General features: G+C 44.0%; 1 protein-coding gene across 5 annotated transcripts in view; it reads right to left on the reverse strand.

Annotated features, from left to right (window-relative positions):
* The window catches only part of ak9 (adenylate kinase 9), a 455,773-nt gene that overhangs the window by 121,358 nt on the left and 318,993 nt on the right, over positions 1-15,422 (reverse strand). For all 5 annotated transcript variants that reach the window (XM_068027233.1, XM_068027231.1, XM_068027230.1 and 2 more), the window contains one exon: positions 9,262-9,480. In XM_068027233.1, coding sequence (XP_067883334.1) covers positions 9,262-9,480 — 219 coding nt within the window. The remainder of the gene's footprint in view (positions 1-9,261; positions 9,481-15,422) is intronic.

Consider the following 15,422-nt stretch of genomic DNA (forward strand, 5'->3'; position numbering starts at 1 on the left):
ATATGTTTCAATCAAGTCGCCTTTTACTCTTCTAAATTCCAGCGGATACAAGTCTAGCCCGTCCAATCTTTCCTCATAAGACATTCCAGGTATTAGTCCAGTAAACCTTCTCTGGACTGCCTCCAACGCATTCACATCCTTCCTTAAATAAGGAGACCAGCCACGTGCCAGTAAGGCTAGAAATAGGAAGATAGTGCAGCTAAACACGTGGCTGAGCAGCTGGTGTAGAAGGGAGGGTTTCAGATATCTGGACCATTGGGCTCTCTTCGGGGACAGATGGGACCTGTACAAGAAGGACAGGTTGCATCTAAACTGGAGGGGCACTAATATCCTGGCTTCAAGGTTTGCTAGCGTCACTCGGGAGGGTTTAAACTAGTGTGGCAGGGGGGTGGGAACCAGAGCAGTAGGACAGCTAGGGAAATAAATGAGGAGGACATAGTAAATAAGGCCAGTAGGACTAAGAGGAAGAGCAGGCAGGGAGATGTTGTTGAGCGCAGCAGGACTGGTGGTCTGAAGTGCATTTGTTTCAATGCGAGAAGTATAACAGGTAAGGCAGATGAACTTAAGAGCTTAGATTAGTACTTGGAAATATGATGTTGTTGCTATTACAGAGACTTGGTTGAGGGAAGGGCAGGATTGGCAGCTAAATGTTCCAGGCTTAGAAGCTTCAGGCGGGATAGAGGGGGATGTAAAAGGGGTGGGGGAGTTGCATTACTGGTTAAGGAGAATATCACAGCTGTACTGCGGGAGGACACCTCAGAGGGGTCATGCAGCGAGGCAATATGGGTGGAGCTCAGGAATAGGAAGGGTGCAGTCACGATGTTGGGGGTTGACTACAGGCCTCCCAACAGCCAGCGGGAGATAGAGGAGCAGATATGTAGACAGATTTTGGAAAGATGTAAAAGTAACAGGGTTGTGGTGGTGGGTGATTTTAACTTCCCCTATATTGACTGGGACTCACTTAGTGCTAGGGGCTTGGATGGGGCAAAATTTGTGAGGAGCATCCAGGAGGGCTTCTTGAAACAGTATGTAGATAGTCCAACTAGGGATGGGGCCATTCTGGACCTGGTATTGGGGAATGAGCCCGGCCAGGTGGTCGAAGTTTCAGTGGGGAGCATTTCGTGAGCAGTGACCATAATTCCATAAGTTTTAAGGTACTTGTGGATAAGGATAAGAGTAGTCCTCGGGTGAAGGTGAAAAATTGGGGAAAGGTTAATTATAACAATATTTGGCAGGAACAGAAGAATTTAGATTGGGGGCGGCTGTTTGAGGGTAAATCAACATCTGACATGTGGGAGTCTTTCAAACGTCAGCTGATTAGAATCCAGGACCAGCATGTTCCTGTGAGGAAGAAAGACAAGTTTGGCAAGTTTCGGGAACCTTGGATAACGCGGGATATTGTGAGCAGAGTCAAAAAGAAAAAGGAAGCATTTGTAAGGGCTGGAAGGCTAGGAACAGACGAAGCACTTGAAGAATATAAAGACAGTAGGAAGGAACTTAAGCAAGGAGTCAGGAGGGCTAAAAGGGGTCATGAAAAGTCATTGGCAAACAGGATTAAGGAAAATCCCAAGGCTTTTTATACGTATGTAAAGAGCAAGAGGGTAGCCAGGGAAAGGGTTGGCCCACTCAAGGACAGAGATGGGAATCTATGTGTGGAGCCAGAGGAAATGGGTGAGGTGCTAAATGAGTACTTTGCATCAGTATTCACCAAAGAGAAGGACTTGGTGGATGATGAGCCTAGGGAAGGGAGTGTAGATAGTCTCAGTCATCTCATTATCAAAAAGGAGGTGGTGTTGGGTGTCTTGCAAAGCATTAAGGTAGATAAGTCCCCAGGGCCTGATGGGATCTACCCTAGAATACTGAGGGAGGCAAGGGAGGAAATTGCTGGGGCCTTGACAGAAATCTTTGCATCCTCATTGGCTACAGGTGAGGTCCCAGAGGACTGGAGAATAGCCAATGTTGTTCCTTTGTTTAAGAAGGGTAGCAAGGATAATCCAGGAAATTATAGGCCGGTGAGCCTTATGTCAGTGGTAGAGAAACTATTAGAGAGGATTATTCGGGACAGGATTTACTCCCATTTGGAAACAAATGAACTTATTAGCGAGAGACAGCATAGTTTTGTGAAGGGGAGGTCGTGTCTTACGAATTTGATTGAGTTTTTTGAGGAAGTGACGAAGATGATTGATGAAGGAAGGGCAGTGGATGTTATCTATATGGACTTTAGTAAAGCCTTTGACAAGGTCCCGCATGGCAGACTGGTACAAAAGATGAAGTCACACGGGATCAGAGGTGAGCTGGCAAGATGGATACAGAACTGGCTCGGTCATAGAAGACAGAGGGTATCAGTGGATGGGTGTTTTTCTGAATGGAGGGCTGTGACTAGGGGTGTTCCGCAGGGATCAATGCTGGGACCTTTGCTGTTTGCAGTATATATAAATGATTTGGAGGAAAATGTAGCTGTTCTGATTAGTAAGTTTGCGGATGACACAAAGGTTGGTGGAGTTGCGGATAATGATGAGGATTGTCAGAGGATACAGCAGCATATAGATCGGTTGGAGACTTGGGCGGAGAAATGGCAGATGGAGTTTAATCCGGACAAATGTGAGGTAATGCATTTTGGAAGGTCTAATGCAGGTGGGAAGTATACAGTAAATGGCAGAACCCTTAGGAGTATTGACAGGCAGAGAGATCTGGGCATACAGGTCCACAGGTCACTGAAAGTGGCAACGCAGGTGGTCCAGAAGGCATACGGCATGCTTGTCTTCATCAGTCGGGGCATACAGTATAAAAATTGGCAAGTCATGCTGCAGCTGTACAGAACTTTAGTTAGGCCACACTTAGAATATTGCATGCAATTCTGGTCGCCACACTACCAGAAGGATGTGGAGGCTTTGGAGAGGGTACAGAAGAGGTTTACCAGGATGTTGCCTGGTCTGGAGGGCATTAGCTATGAGGAGAGGTTGGATAAAGTCGGATTGTTCTGACTGGAACGACGGAGGTGGAGGGGCGACATGTTAGAGGTTTACAAAGTTATAAGCGGCATGGACAGAGTGGATAGTCAGAAGCTTTTTCCCAGGGTGGAAGAGTCAGTTACTAGGGGACATAGGTTTAAGGTGAGAGGGGCAAAGTTTAGAGGGGATGTACGAGGCAAGTTCTTTACACAGACGGTGATGAGTGCCTGGAACTTGTTGCTGGGGGAGGTGGTGGAAGCAGGTACGATAATGACGTTTAAGAGGCATCTTGACAAATACATGAATAGGATGGGAATAGAGGGATACGGACCCCGAAAGTGCAGAAGGTTTTAGTTTAGGCAGTCATCAAGATAGGCGCAGGCTTGGAGGGCCGAATGGCCTGTTCCTGTGCTGTACTGTTCTTTGTTCGTTCTTTGTTCTTAATCTCATGGCCACAATTGAAGAACTCATCGAGCAGTCCACAACTTTTGCAAACTGTCTCTGTGACTTGTATGAGAGAACCCAATCTACAATTTGTAATGCAAGTGGTCAGTGAATTGACAATCATGATGACCCATTGCTTAAGTAAATGTTACTGAAACAGTTGTAACCTCTTGTAAAATAGGTTCTGGGCATTACCATCAGTAAGACAACATGTTAGGCTCACATGCTGACTTTCACCATTCATGCATCGGAACCACTGAATGAATATTTGGTCAAGATACCACTGCATGCCCTTCAGACACATGCAGTGGCAATCTTGGCAAGACCCCCTAAATAAACTCCTGTCCAGCAGGGAGCCCGGAGGCTCTTTAGACCCATTGGTCAATATTACAATTGTGGAAAAGAAGACCACTTCGCCAGAGACTGTGGACAGCAGAAGGCCCCTTCACCCTCATATGGCCCTGGGCCAGAGGGACTCAGGGAACTCGGATCTTTAGAGGCTAAAGTGGACCATCTGTTGGCATTCATTAACCACACAATGCAGGATGTGTGGTGGCAATGACCATGCCATATGCTCTAGTTTGGGGCTTTTGGCCACAGCCTCAACAATTGTGAAGACGTTAGGCAGACCCAACACAGTCAGTAGTGAAGTTCTGGTATGATGGCCATGATAGACCTGTAGTCTCTTTTGTTATGAATGGGGGCCAATAACAGAAATTGCTTGTGGTGACAGGGTCAGCAGTGACTATCATTCATACTCCATATCCTGAACGCCATGCTGCAGCCAGAGGAAAGCACACATGTCTAATTGGCTTTAACAGTTCCCCCCAACATGTGATTCAATTAAGCTCAACCCAGGCTTGCTTCAGGGCACTGTGTTTGTGATGAACTCCCCAGTTGCCATGAAAACCCCAAATGGGTGAGGCATATTAGGAACTGATGTGTTAAAGCAATATGTGGTGTGAAATTTTGATCAGTAGCCACCTTCGTTTGGGCACTATGGGTGTCGTTTAGTGTTCAAAATGGAGTCTGTGATGCATGCACACACTTTTGAGGCAGGTTGCTCTGGACACCATACTGGCCACGGTGTTAGTGCGCGTGCAATGAACAGTTGCCGGAAGTATGCAGATTATGATGACAATCGGCCTTCAACACCGAATTATTGTCAGTGGTGCCATTTTGGAGCTTAACACTCCAGCTAATGCCCTCTCTTAACCTCGCGCAGTTGAACATGCATTCAGCAGCAAGAAGGATACCTCCCCACCCCCCAAACAGCGTTAATTACTACTTGCGACTACTTACAGGTTAGTTGCTGTTAATTTCTTCTGCGTGTAGTTCCATTTTCTGGTGTGTAAAGGATGAGTGCTCAAGCTCTTTCTAATAATTTTCAGGCGATAGGCGGAACACCCAGGAGGAAGCGAACATATCTATCGCATAACATCAAGAGGCACACTTCTATCCAGGACCGAGTGGGTGATATACTTGCAGCTTAGTTCTGTAAACTATTGCTGATGTACTGTAATGTGCTAAGTTTTAAAAGTCTGAGATAAAGTATCATTGTATCCAAATGGAGTTGAGTCGAATTCCCTGCAATCTGGTGAATGCATTCCTCTACTACAGCCAGGATGACATTAGATGATTCCTTAGGTTATCTAAAATGAGCTTGCACAATAAAAGTTCCACAGATTGGTCTATTGACCTTTAATATACATACACCCCTCATCTCTTGCTGTAATTTAACATAAATTATACATAGATCCTGTTGTGACATTATTCAGATATACTGAAGTGTGGCAGTAAGTTATTCTAAAATATGACCAACATTGCAGAGCCTATCACACAAAAACTGAAAATGCTGGAAATACTCAGCAGGTCAGGCACTGCCCTCCAGCCTATCACAGACTTTCCCTTTTATTCTTTTTCCTTGCTCCCCCGCCGCACTTTTACTTGCTCAAAACCTATTAAATTTCTAGCCTTTGCCAGTTCTAATAAAAGGTCATCGACCTGAAATGTTAACTCAGTTTTTCTCTCCACAAATGCTGCCTGACCTGCTGAGCATTTCCAGCATTATCTGTTTTTATTTCAGATTTCCAGCATCCGCAGTATTTTGCTTTTGCTTGAAGAGACTATGCCTTAATCAAGGGAGTCTTAATTAAACTGGAAAGGATGTAAAACACAATGGCCAGCATTTTGTCCACAGACTTCAGGACCCTGAAGTCAGGGTCAAATGGGACTGGATTTTAAGAGCCTGCGCCGCTCCTGCCGCGATCTACCATATGGCGGCTCATTTAAATACCCGGGTCAGCCTGCATGTCCCAATCACCTGGAGGGGGCGGGCTGTCTGACCCCGGCAATGGCATGAGCTGTCTGTGCACAGGCACTGGCGCCATTATTAAAGGGCAACCAGCCCTGTGGGTAAATTTAAACTTTTAAAGAGATATCCCCCCCAAAATGATAGGATGATATTCTAATGCCCCTTTTCCACCCCCCAATAACAATTAAATTAAATATCTGCCCTTCCCCCCAAAAAAACACTTACTTTTGGAATATGACCTCCCCCAGCTACACAAACTGTACAAAGTTCTCACTTCACCCCTCCCCACCATCCCCTACACTGATGATTATTTGACCCCAGCACCATCCCCCCCCTGCACTAAAGATCTTAACTCCAACCCACCCCTCCAGTGTCATGCCTGCTTTCCCCAGATAGGGAATTGAAAGTGCAGGAGTGCTGGCCGCCCCAACTGAAGCATTGCATCCAGTTCTGGTCACCACACTTCAGGAAGAATGTGAGGGTCCTTGAGAGGGTGCAGAGGACATTTATAAGAATGGTTCCAGACATGGGAGATTTTAGTTACAAGGTTAGATAGCAAAAGCTGGGGCCATAAGTTCCCAGGTAGGTGTATGTTAATGTATTCATTTTATTCATTTACATATTTAGATGCAGGTCCTGTCGCCTAGCGGCGGGGGGGGGTCACCACGGAGCCTCGCCGCTGCAGGGAGGATCGGGCCCGGCCATCTCGGCTTCGGGCTCCATGGCAGGCCTCTGCTGGAATGATCTTCTGCACCGCCCCCTCCCCCACTGCCACGGAGCCAGACGTCAGGAGCTCGGTAAAATCCAGCCCACTGTGTGGGTAACAGTTAACAGGCTGTGATTTTTCCTGAATTGCCCAATTAGTAGCCAGAGGATGGGATCACCATCCAATTTAGGACAGCAAGTGGGCTCTTGAAGCTGGAAAGCCAATAGGAGAGGCTCCGGCACTAAACAAGCAGCACCCTGTCTTTCCAGGTAAGTGAGAAAGAGAGAGAGAGAGAGAGTGCTTCAAGATAGAGGACCTGAATATTGAAGGATACATGACATTTAGGAAGGACCAGAAGCTAGGAAAGGTGGAAGGGCGGCTCTATTAATTAATGTTGGTATTAGCAAATTAGAGAGGGATGATCTGAGTTCAGGAAACCACGATGGTTTAGGTAGAGATGAGAAATGATAAAGGCAAAAAGTCACTTGTGGGAGTGGCGTACAGGCCCTCTAATGGTAATCACATGGTAGGACAGAGTATAAAGGAAGAAATAATGAGAGCTTGTCAGAAAGGTACAACGATAATCATGGGGATTTTAACCTATGTCTGGAAAAATCAGATGGGCAGAGGTAGCCTAGATGAAGAGTTCATAGAATGTTTTGGGGATAGTTTCTTAGAAATCATGTTCTGGAGCCAACCAGAGTAGGCTATACTAGATCATTGTGAGTTAAGTGGACCAGGGAATAACCCTTTGTCTCCACAAGCACTGTCTATAAGTATGCAAATGTCCTTCAAGCCAAGTGTCTGGTGATTGTTTAACAAGTCCTTTCTTCACTCCAGCAACAGTTTAAAATCAATGTTCATATGACAAAATTAATATGCCTCATTCTTGGCAGCAGTGTGTGCCTCCCCTGGGACAAAATGTGGGTCCCAAGCCCATGAGGATGAATGGCGGGAGGGGATTTTTCTGCCGCTGAAACTGCTATCCAATTAAGTCGGCAGCCTGCTTCTCAGAGCTGCCGGGCCCAATCATAGGGCTGGTAGTTCTGCAGCCTCAGGAGTGCCGCCAATACAGGTGGCCATTGCTGAGGCTGCAAGGAGGAGGCGAGGGTACCTCATGTTGACGTGACCTCAAAGGACCGGTAAGAAATGTTTTGATGTGCTGGGACCAGCCAGCCAGTCAGACCCTGGCAAGTGGAGGGGTGAACCCTCCAGCTGCTGCTGGGCCCTTCCATGGGCCATTGCGCCTTTGGAAAGCAAGGCCCCCCCACCACTCCCCCCCCACAGGAAGTCACAGGGACGCCACCACTACGGCAGTCCCCCCAAGTGGCGGAGGCCATTCTGAGACTCGTAAAATCCTGGCAGCCTGGTAAAATGGCTGCCAGTAGGCCGCTGCTGCTCACGCCTTTCGTAAAATCCTGCTGTGGCAGAAGCATGTTGGGCTTCCCTCCCGATGCCTATTGCTGCCATTTTATCACCCCCTCACCTCCCAGCCCTTCTCCAAAGGGCTGATAAAATTCCAGCCATTAACTCTGTTTCTCTCTACCCACAGATGCTGCCAGAACTGCTGAGTATTTCCAGTATCTTCTGTTTTTACTTCAGATTTCTAGCATCCACAGTATTTTGCTTTCATAATATAATAAGTAAAATTGATGTAATGTCCCATGCAGGTTGTCACGCTCATGAGAGTGCATGCAACAATGAAGATACAGAACCAAACTGAAGTGTTATAAAAAATTTAACTTTTCCTTTTTAAAAAAGTGGACAATGTGCTGCAAAATGACTGCCGAAGGTCAGACCAACTGGGTGTATATATTCAAACTGTCTCACGGTCTGTTAAAGACAAAAGGATACATTCCAAGCTATGATGTATCAATTATATCTATCCTGAACCTATCAAGAGACATTCTTGAACTGAACGGGTTCTTCTGAAACAAAGAAGGTATGAAGTAGCCGCATCCTGGTCCACTATTGGTCACTACAGGGAGAGGGCCCTGAGTCTCCTAACAGAGGCAGCATGTGAGGAATTTTTACCTTAAAAAGGAACTCTCTAGTGAGAGAGGGGAGAGGTGACAACAACTTCCCAAAAGCCTGTCCAGCCAAGAGCTGTGAGACATCCAGTAAAAATGAAAGACGGAGCCCTGCTGCAAATTCCAAACTTCAACTTGGCGCAGCAGAGAACTGAAAGTGACTACGCCTCCAGACAGAAGCCCAAACTACCAGAATACTACAAACAACCAGGCCTGCAACTTTAAAAGAGAAACTATCCTCCGAGGAGATTCAACAGGTTTACTGTGAACCCTGAACACCTATCTCACTTCAAAACCAGTTACCCTTTTCTTCTCTCCCTATCTATTGTTGTGTGTGTGTGTGAGTGAATGCATGTATGTGTGCAGTTGCGACCTACAAGAAAACCTGTCACTGGCTGTTTATTTGACATATAAAAAACAATGGGTTAAAACCCTAGTAAGAAAAACACTTGCTGTGGTCAGTTGGGAGATGAACTGTGGGAACCATCCACACCCCTTGCCATAACAATGTGAAATGTTGTAACAAACAAAATTTCTGAAATGTAACTGTGATAGTTATAAAGAACTGCTGGTTAATTCACAAGATGACCGTAAAAATCGCAATTTAATATCCAGCACAACTTCTAAGAGATTAAAACACAGCTGAATATCAATTTTTATTGCAATACAAATATTTCATAAATAAATCTAAAGATGTGACTCAATTTTTAATTATTGCTAATTATTAAGTATTTTGTATGCTTTTCCTTAAAGATTTTGTTTTAGTTGTTCAATATATACATTACACAAAAAGATGAATAGCATTGTTCCACTTACCTCAACAACATCCCAGAGGCCAAAACTACTCAATAGTTTATAGGAATTCCTCAGTACCTTGCGAACTAGTTTCAAATTCACTGGGAAACATTTTTCAAACAGGCTAGCACGATTTTTCACTAGTGGTTCCACTTTCCGATGCAACTTGAATTGGACAATGTGAGGTTTACGTTTTCCATCTATCACAATGCATGGCATTAAACATTCTTTGAATTGCTCCTGTTAATATTAAGTAAAAGGACAACATCAAACAAATGAGTCAGATATGAACATATGAGCATATGAATTAGGAGCAGGATTAGGCCACTCGACCCCTCGAGCCTGCTTCACCATTCAATAAGATCATGGCCGATCTGATTGTAACCTCAACTGCACATTCCCGCCTACCCCCGATAATCTTTCACACCCTTGCTCATCAAGAATCTATCTACCTCTGCCTTAAAAATATTTAAAGACTCTGCTTCCACTGCTTTTTTAGGAAGAGAGTTCCAAAGACTCACGACCCTCTGAGAAAAAAATATTTCTCCTCATCTCCATCTTAAATGGGAGACCCCTTATTTTTCAATAGTGAACCCCAGTTCTAGATTCTCCCACAAGGTAAAGCATCCTTTCCACATCCACCCTGTCAAGACCCCTCAGGATCTTATTTGTTTCAATCAAGTTGCCTCTTACTCTTCTAAACTTCAGCGGATACAAGCCTAGCCTGTCCAACCTTTCCTCAGACAACCCATCCATTCCAGGTATTAGTCTAGTAAATCTTCTCTGAACGGCTTCCAAAGCATTTACATCCTTCCTTAAATAAGGAGATGATACTGTACACAGTACTCCAGATGTGGTCTCACCAAAGCCCTGTATAACTGAAGTATTACCTCCCTACTTTTGTATTCAATTCCCCTCACAATAAACAATAACATTTAATTAGCTTTCCTAATTACTTGCTAAACCAGCATACTAACCTTTTGCGATTCATGCACTAGGACACCCAGATCCCTCTGCATCTCAGAACTCTGCAATCTCTCACCATTTAGATAATCTGCTTCTTTTTTATTCTTCCTGCCAAAATGAACAATTTCACATTTTCCCACATTATACTCCATTTGCCAGATCTTTGCCCACTCACTTAACCTATCTATATCTCTTTGTAACCTCCTTATGTTCTCTTCACAACTTACTTTCCTACCTATCTTTGTGTCATCAACAAAATTAGCAACCATATCTTCGGTCTCTTCATCCAAGTCATTTATAGAAATTGTAAAAAGACAGCCATATAACATTTGATGTGAATACCTTATCAAATGCCTTCTGTAAATCTAAGTACAGTACATCTACCAGTCCCCTTTATCCACAGCACACGCTGCTTCTTCAAAGAACTCCAATAAATTGGTTATACATGATTTCCCTTTCACAAAATCAGGTTGACTATGCTTGATTACGCTGAATTTTTCCTGTTATAACGCCTTCAATAATAGCTTCTAACATTTTCCCTACGACAGATGTTAAGCTAACTGGCCTGTAGTTTCCTGCCTTCTGTCTCCCTCCTTTTTTCAATAAAGGAGTTACATTCGCTATTTTCCAATCTAATGGAACCTTCCCTGAATCTCGAGAATTTTGGAGAATTAAAATGAATGCATCAACTATCTCACTAGAGACTTCCTTTAGGAACCTAGGATGAAGTTCATCAGGACCCAGTGACTTGTCAGCCTACATCTCCAACAATTTGCTCAGTACCACTTTCCTGGTGATTGTAATTTTCTTGAGTTCCTCCCTCCCTTACATTTCCTGATTTACAGCTATTTCTGGGATGTTACTTGTATCCTCTATAGTGAAGGCATATGCAAAATACCTGTTCTGTAAATCTGCCATCTCCTTATTTTTCCTTATTAATTCCCCAGTCTCATTTTCTATAGGACCAACGCTCACTTTGTTACCTTTTTGAAATATCTACAGAATCTCTTGCTATCTGATTTTATATTTCTAGCTTTCTTTTGTATGCTAAATCTTTCCTCCTAGAAACATAGAAAATAGGAGCAGGAGTAGGCCATTCGGCCCTTCGAGCCTGCTCCGCCATTCATTATGATCATGGCTGATTATCCAACTCAGTAACCTGTTCCCGCTTTCGTCCCATACCCTTTGATCCTTTTAGACCCAAGAGCTATATCTAATTCCTTCTTGAAAACATACAATGTTCTGGCCTCAACTGCTTTCTGTGGTAGCGAATTCCACAGGCTCACCACTCTCTGGGTGAAGAAACTTCTCATCACAGTCCTGAAAGGTTTACCCCATATGCTTAAGACTATGACCCCTGGTTCTGGACTCCCCCACCACTGGGAACATCCTTCCTGCAGCTACCCTGTCAAGTCCTGTTAGAATTTTATAGGTTTCTATGAAATCCCCCCTCACTTTTCTGAACTCCTGCGAATATAATCCTAACCGACTCAATCTCTCCTCATACGTTAGTCCCGCCATCCCAGGAATCAGCCTGGTAAGCCTTTGCTGTACTCCCTCTATAGCAAGAACATCCTTCCTCAGATAAGGAAACCAAAACTGCACACAATATTCCAGGTGTGGCCTCACCAAGGCCCTGTATAATTGTAGCAAGACATCCCTGCTCCTGTACTCAAATCCTCTTGCTATGAAGACCAACATACCATTTGCCTTTTTTACCGCCTGTTGGATCTGATCAACCTTAGAGTCATTCTTTGCTGTTTTTATATTTTGTCCAATCTTCTGACCTACCACCCATCTTTGCGCAATTATATGCTTTTTCTTTAAGTTTTGGTGCCATCTTTAACTTTTTTAATTAACCACGAATGGTGGGTTCTCCTCTTGGAATTTTCCTTTCTCATTGGGATCTATCTACTCTGTGTATTCTGAAATATCCCCTTACATGTCTGCCACCACATCTCCATTGACCTATCCCTTAACTTAATTTATCAGTTCACTTTAGCTAGCTCTGCTTTCATGCCCTCAAAATTGCCCTCATTTAAGTTTATAATACCATTCTTGGACCCATTCTTTCTCTGCCTCAAACTGAATGTAAAATTCAATCATATCATGATCACTGCTGCCTAGCGGCACCTTCATCAATTAATCCTATCTCATTGCACAATACCAGGTCGGGTCTTTGGTTGGCTCTAGAACGTGCTGTTCTAAGAAACTATCCCAAAAACATTCTATGAACTCCTCATCTAGGCTACATTTGCCCATCTGATTTTTCCAGTCTCTATGTAGATTAAAATCCCCAATGATTATCGCCGTACCTTTCTGAGAAGCACCCATTATTTCTTCTTTTATACCCCGTCCTACCGTGTGGTTACTGTTAGGGCACCTGTATACCACTCCCACGAGTAACTTCTTGCCTTTATCATTTCTACCCAAACCACTTCTACATCCTGATTTCCTGAACTTAGGTCATTCCTCTCTATTGCGCTAATACCATCATTAATTAACACAGCCATGTTTTCCCAGCTTCCTGTTCTTCCTAAATGTCATGTAAATGTCATCTGTATGTAGATACAGATATCAGAAAAATGAGTAAGATATTTGAGAAATACAAACTGATCATAGACGAAATATGCTCTAACTTTGGTATAACCTGATGTTTGAGCATAAAGCAGAATAATTCTAACTTATAAGTACTTGTTTAACTATTCCTTTAATCTGCTTTTTTTATCTCCATCAAACTTGCACAGTAGAGGGATACAACTGATCTGATCAGAATCATTGGTTTCAAAGAACTTGCATAATGCTGTGTTTTTTAAAATTCGTTCACTGGATGTGGGCGTTGCTGGCTAGGCCAGCATTTATTGCCCATCCCTAATTGCTCTTGAGAAGGTGGTGGTGTGCTGCCTTCTTGAACTGCTGCAGTCCTTGGGGTGTAGATACACCAACAGTGCTATTAGGAAGGGAGTTCCAGGATTTTAAACCAGTGACAGTGAAGGAATGGCCAAATAATTCCAAGTCAGGATGGTGTGTGCCTTGGAGGGGAACTTGCAGGTGGCGGTGTTCCCGTGCATCTACTACCCTTGTACTTCTAGGTGGTGGAGGTTGCAGGTTTGGAAGTTGCTGTCGAAGGAGCCTTGGTGAGTTGCTGCAGTGCATCTTGTAGATGGAACACTGCTACCGCTGTGCATTGGCGGTGAAGGGGGTGAATGTTTAAGGTGGTGGATGGGGTGCCAAACAAGTGGGCTGCTCTTTCATAGAATCATAGGAAGTTTAAGGCACAGAAAGAGGCCATTTGGCCGAAAAACGATCCACATATTCTAATCCCACCTTCCAGTATTTGGTCCGTACCCCTGCAGATTACGGCACTTGAGGTGCATATCCAGACTCCTTTTGAATGAGTTGAGGATTTCTGCCCCATCTACCCTTTCAGGCAGTGAGTTCCAGACCCCCACCACCCTCTGGATGAAAAAGTTTTCCTCATCTCCCCTCTAATTTTTCTACCAATCACTTGAAATCTATGCCCCCTCGTCACTGACCCCTCTGCTAAGGTGAATAGCCCCTAACCTCCATTCTGTCCAGGCCCCTCACAATTTTGTACATTTCAATCAGATCTCCCCTCAGCCTTCACTGTTCCAAGGAGAACAACCCCAGCCTATCCAATCTTTCCTCATAGCTGCATTTTTCCAGTCCTGACAACATCCTCGTAAATCTCCTCTGTGCCCTCTCTAATGCAATTATATCCTTTCTGTAATGAGGTGGCCAGAACTACACACTGTACTCAAGTTGTGGCCTAACCAATGAGTTATACAGTTCCAGCATAACCTCCCTGCTCTTATATTCTATACCTCAGTTAATAAAGGAAAGGATTCCATCTGCCTTCTTAACCATCTTATCGACCTGTCCTGTTACCTTCAGGGATCTGTGGACATTCATATGAACGTCGGAACATAGGAACAGGAGTAGGCCATTCAGCCCCTCGAGTCTGTCCCACCATTCAATGAGATCATGGCTGATCCGCGGCCTAACTCCAAATACCTGCCTTTGGCCCATATAACTTAATATCTTTACTTAACAAAAATCTATCTACCTCAGATTTAAAATTAACAACTGTTCTAGCTTCAACTGCTGTTTGTGGGAGAGAGTTCCAAACCTCTACCACCCTTTGCATGAAGAAATGCTTCCTAACATCTCCTGAACGGTCTGGTCCTAATCTTTAGACTATGGCCCCTAGTTTTAGAATCTCCAACCATTGGAAATAGTTTATCTTTATCTAGCCTGTCTTTTCCTGTTAATATCTTGAAGACTTCAATCAGATCACCCCTTAACCTTTTAAATTCTAGCGAAAACAGGCCTAATTTGTGTAATCTCTCCTCGTAACTTAACCCCTGTAATCCAGGTATCATTCTTGTAAACCTACGTTGCACTCCCTCCAAGGCCAATATATCCTTCCTAAAGTGTGGTGCCCAGAACTGCTCACAGTACTCCAAGTGGGGTCGAACCAGGGTTTTGTACAGCTGGCAGCATAACCTCTGTGTCTTTATACTCCAATCCTCTCGATATAAAGGCTAGCATTCCATTAGCCTTTTTGATTATTTTCTGCACTTGTTCATGGCATTTTAAAGATCTATGCACCTGAACCTCCAAGTCTCTTTGGACATTCACTGTACTTAACCTCTTCCCATTTAGAAAATACCCTGCTCTATCCTTTTTTGGTCCAAAATGGATAATCTCACACTTGCCCGCATTGAAATCCATCTGCCACAGTTTTGCCCACTCACCTAGTCTGTCAATATCTCCTTGCAATTTTATGCTATCATCTAGACTGTCTACAATGCCGCCTAACATTGCATCATCAGCAAATTTAGATATATGACTTACTATGCCATCATCCAAGTCGTTAATGAATAATGTGAATAATTGAGGCCGCAACACAGATCCCTGCGGGACACCACTAGTCACATCCTGCCAATCGGAGTACTTACCCATTATCCCCACTTTCTGTCGCCGACCACTCAACCAACTTCCTAACTATGTCAATAATTTGCCCTCAGCTCTATGGGCTTCTACCTTAGTTAACAGTCTCTTATGTGGGACTTTATCAAATGCCTTCTGGAAGTCCATATAAATAACATCCATAGACATTCCCCTGTCCACTACCTTAGTCACCTCTTCAAAAAATTCAGTGAGGTTTGTCAGGCATGATCTTCCCGTCCTGA

This window comes from Heterodontus francisci, chromosome 3 (genome assembly GCF_036365525.1).
Source record: "Heterodontus francisci isolate sHetFra1 chromosome 3, sHetFra1.hap1, whole genome shotgun sequence".
In the NCBI taxonomy this organism is placed as follows: Eukaryota; Metazoa; Chordata; class Chondrichthyes; order Heterodontiformes; family Heterodontidae; genus Heterodontus; species Heterodontus francisci.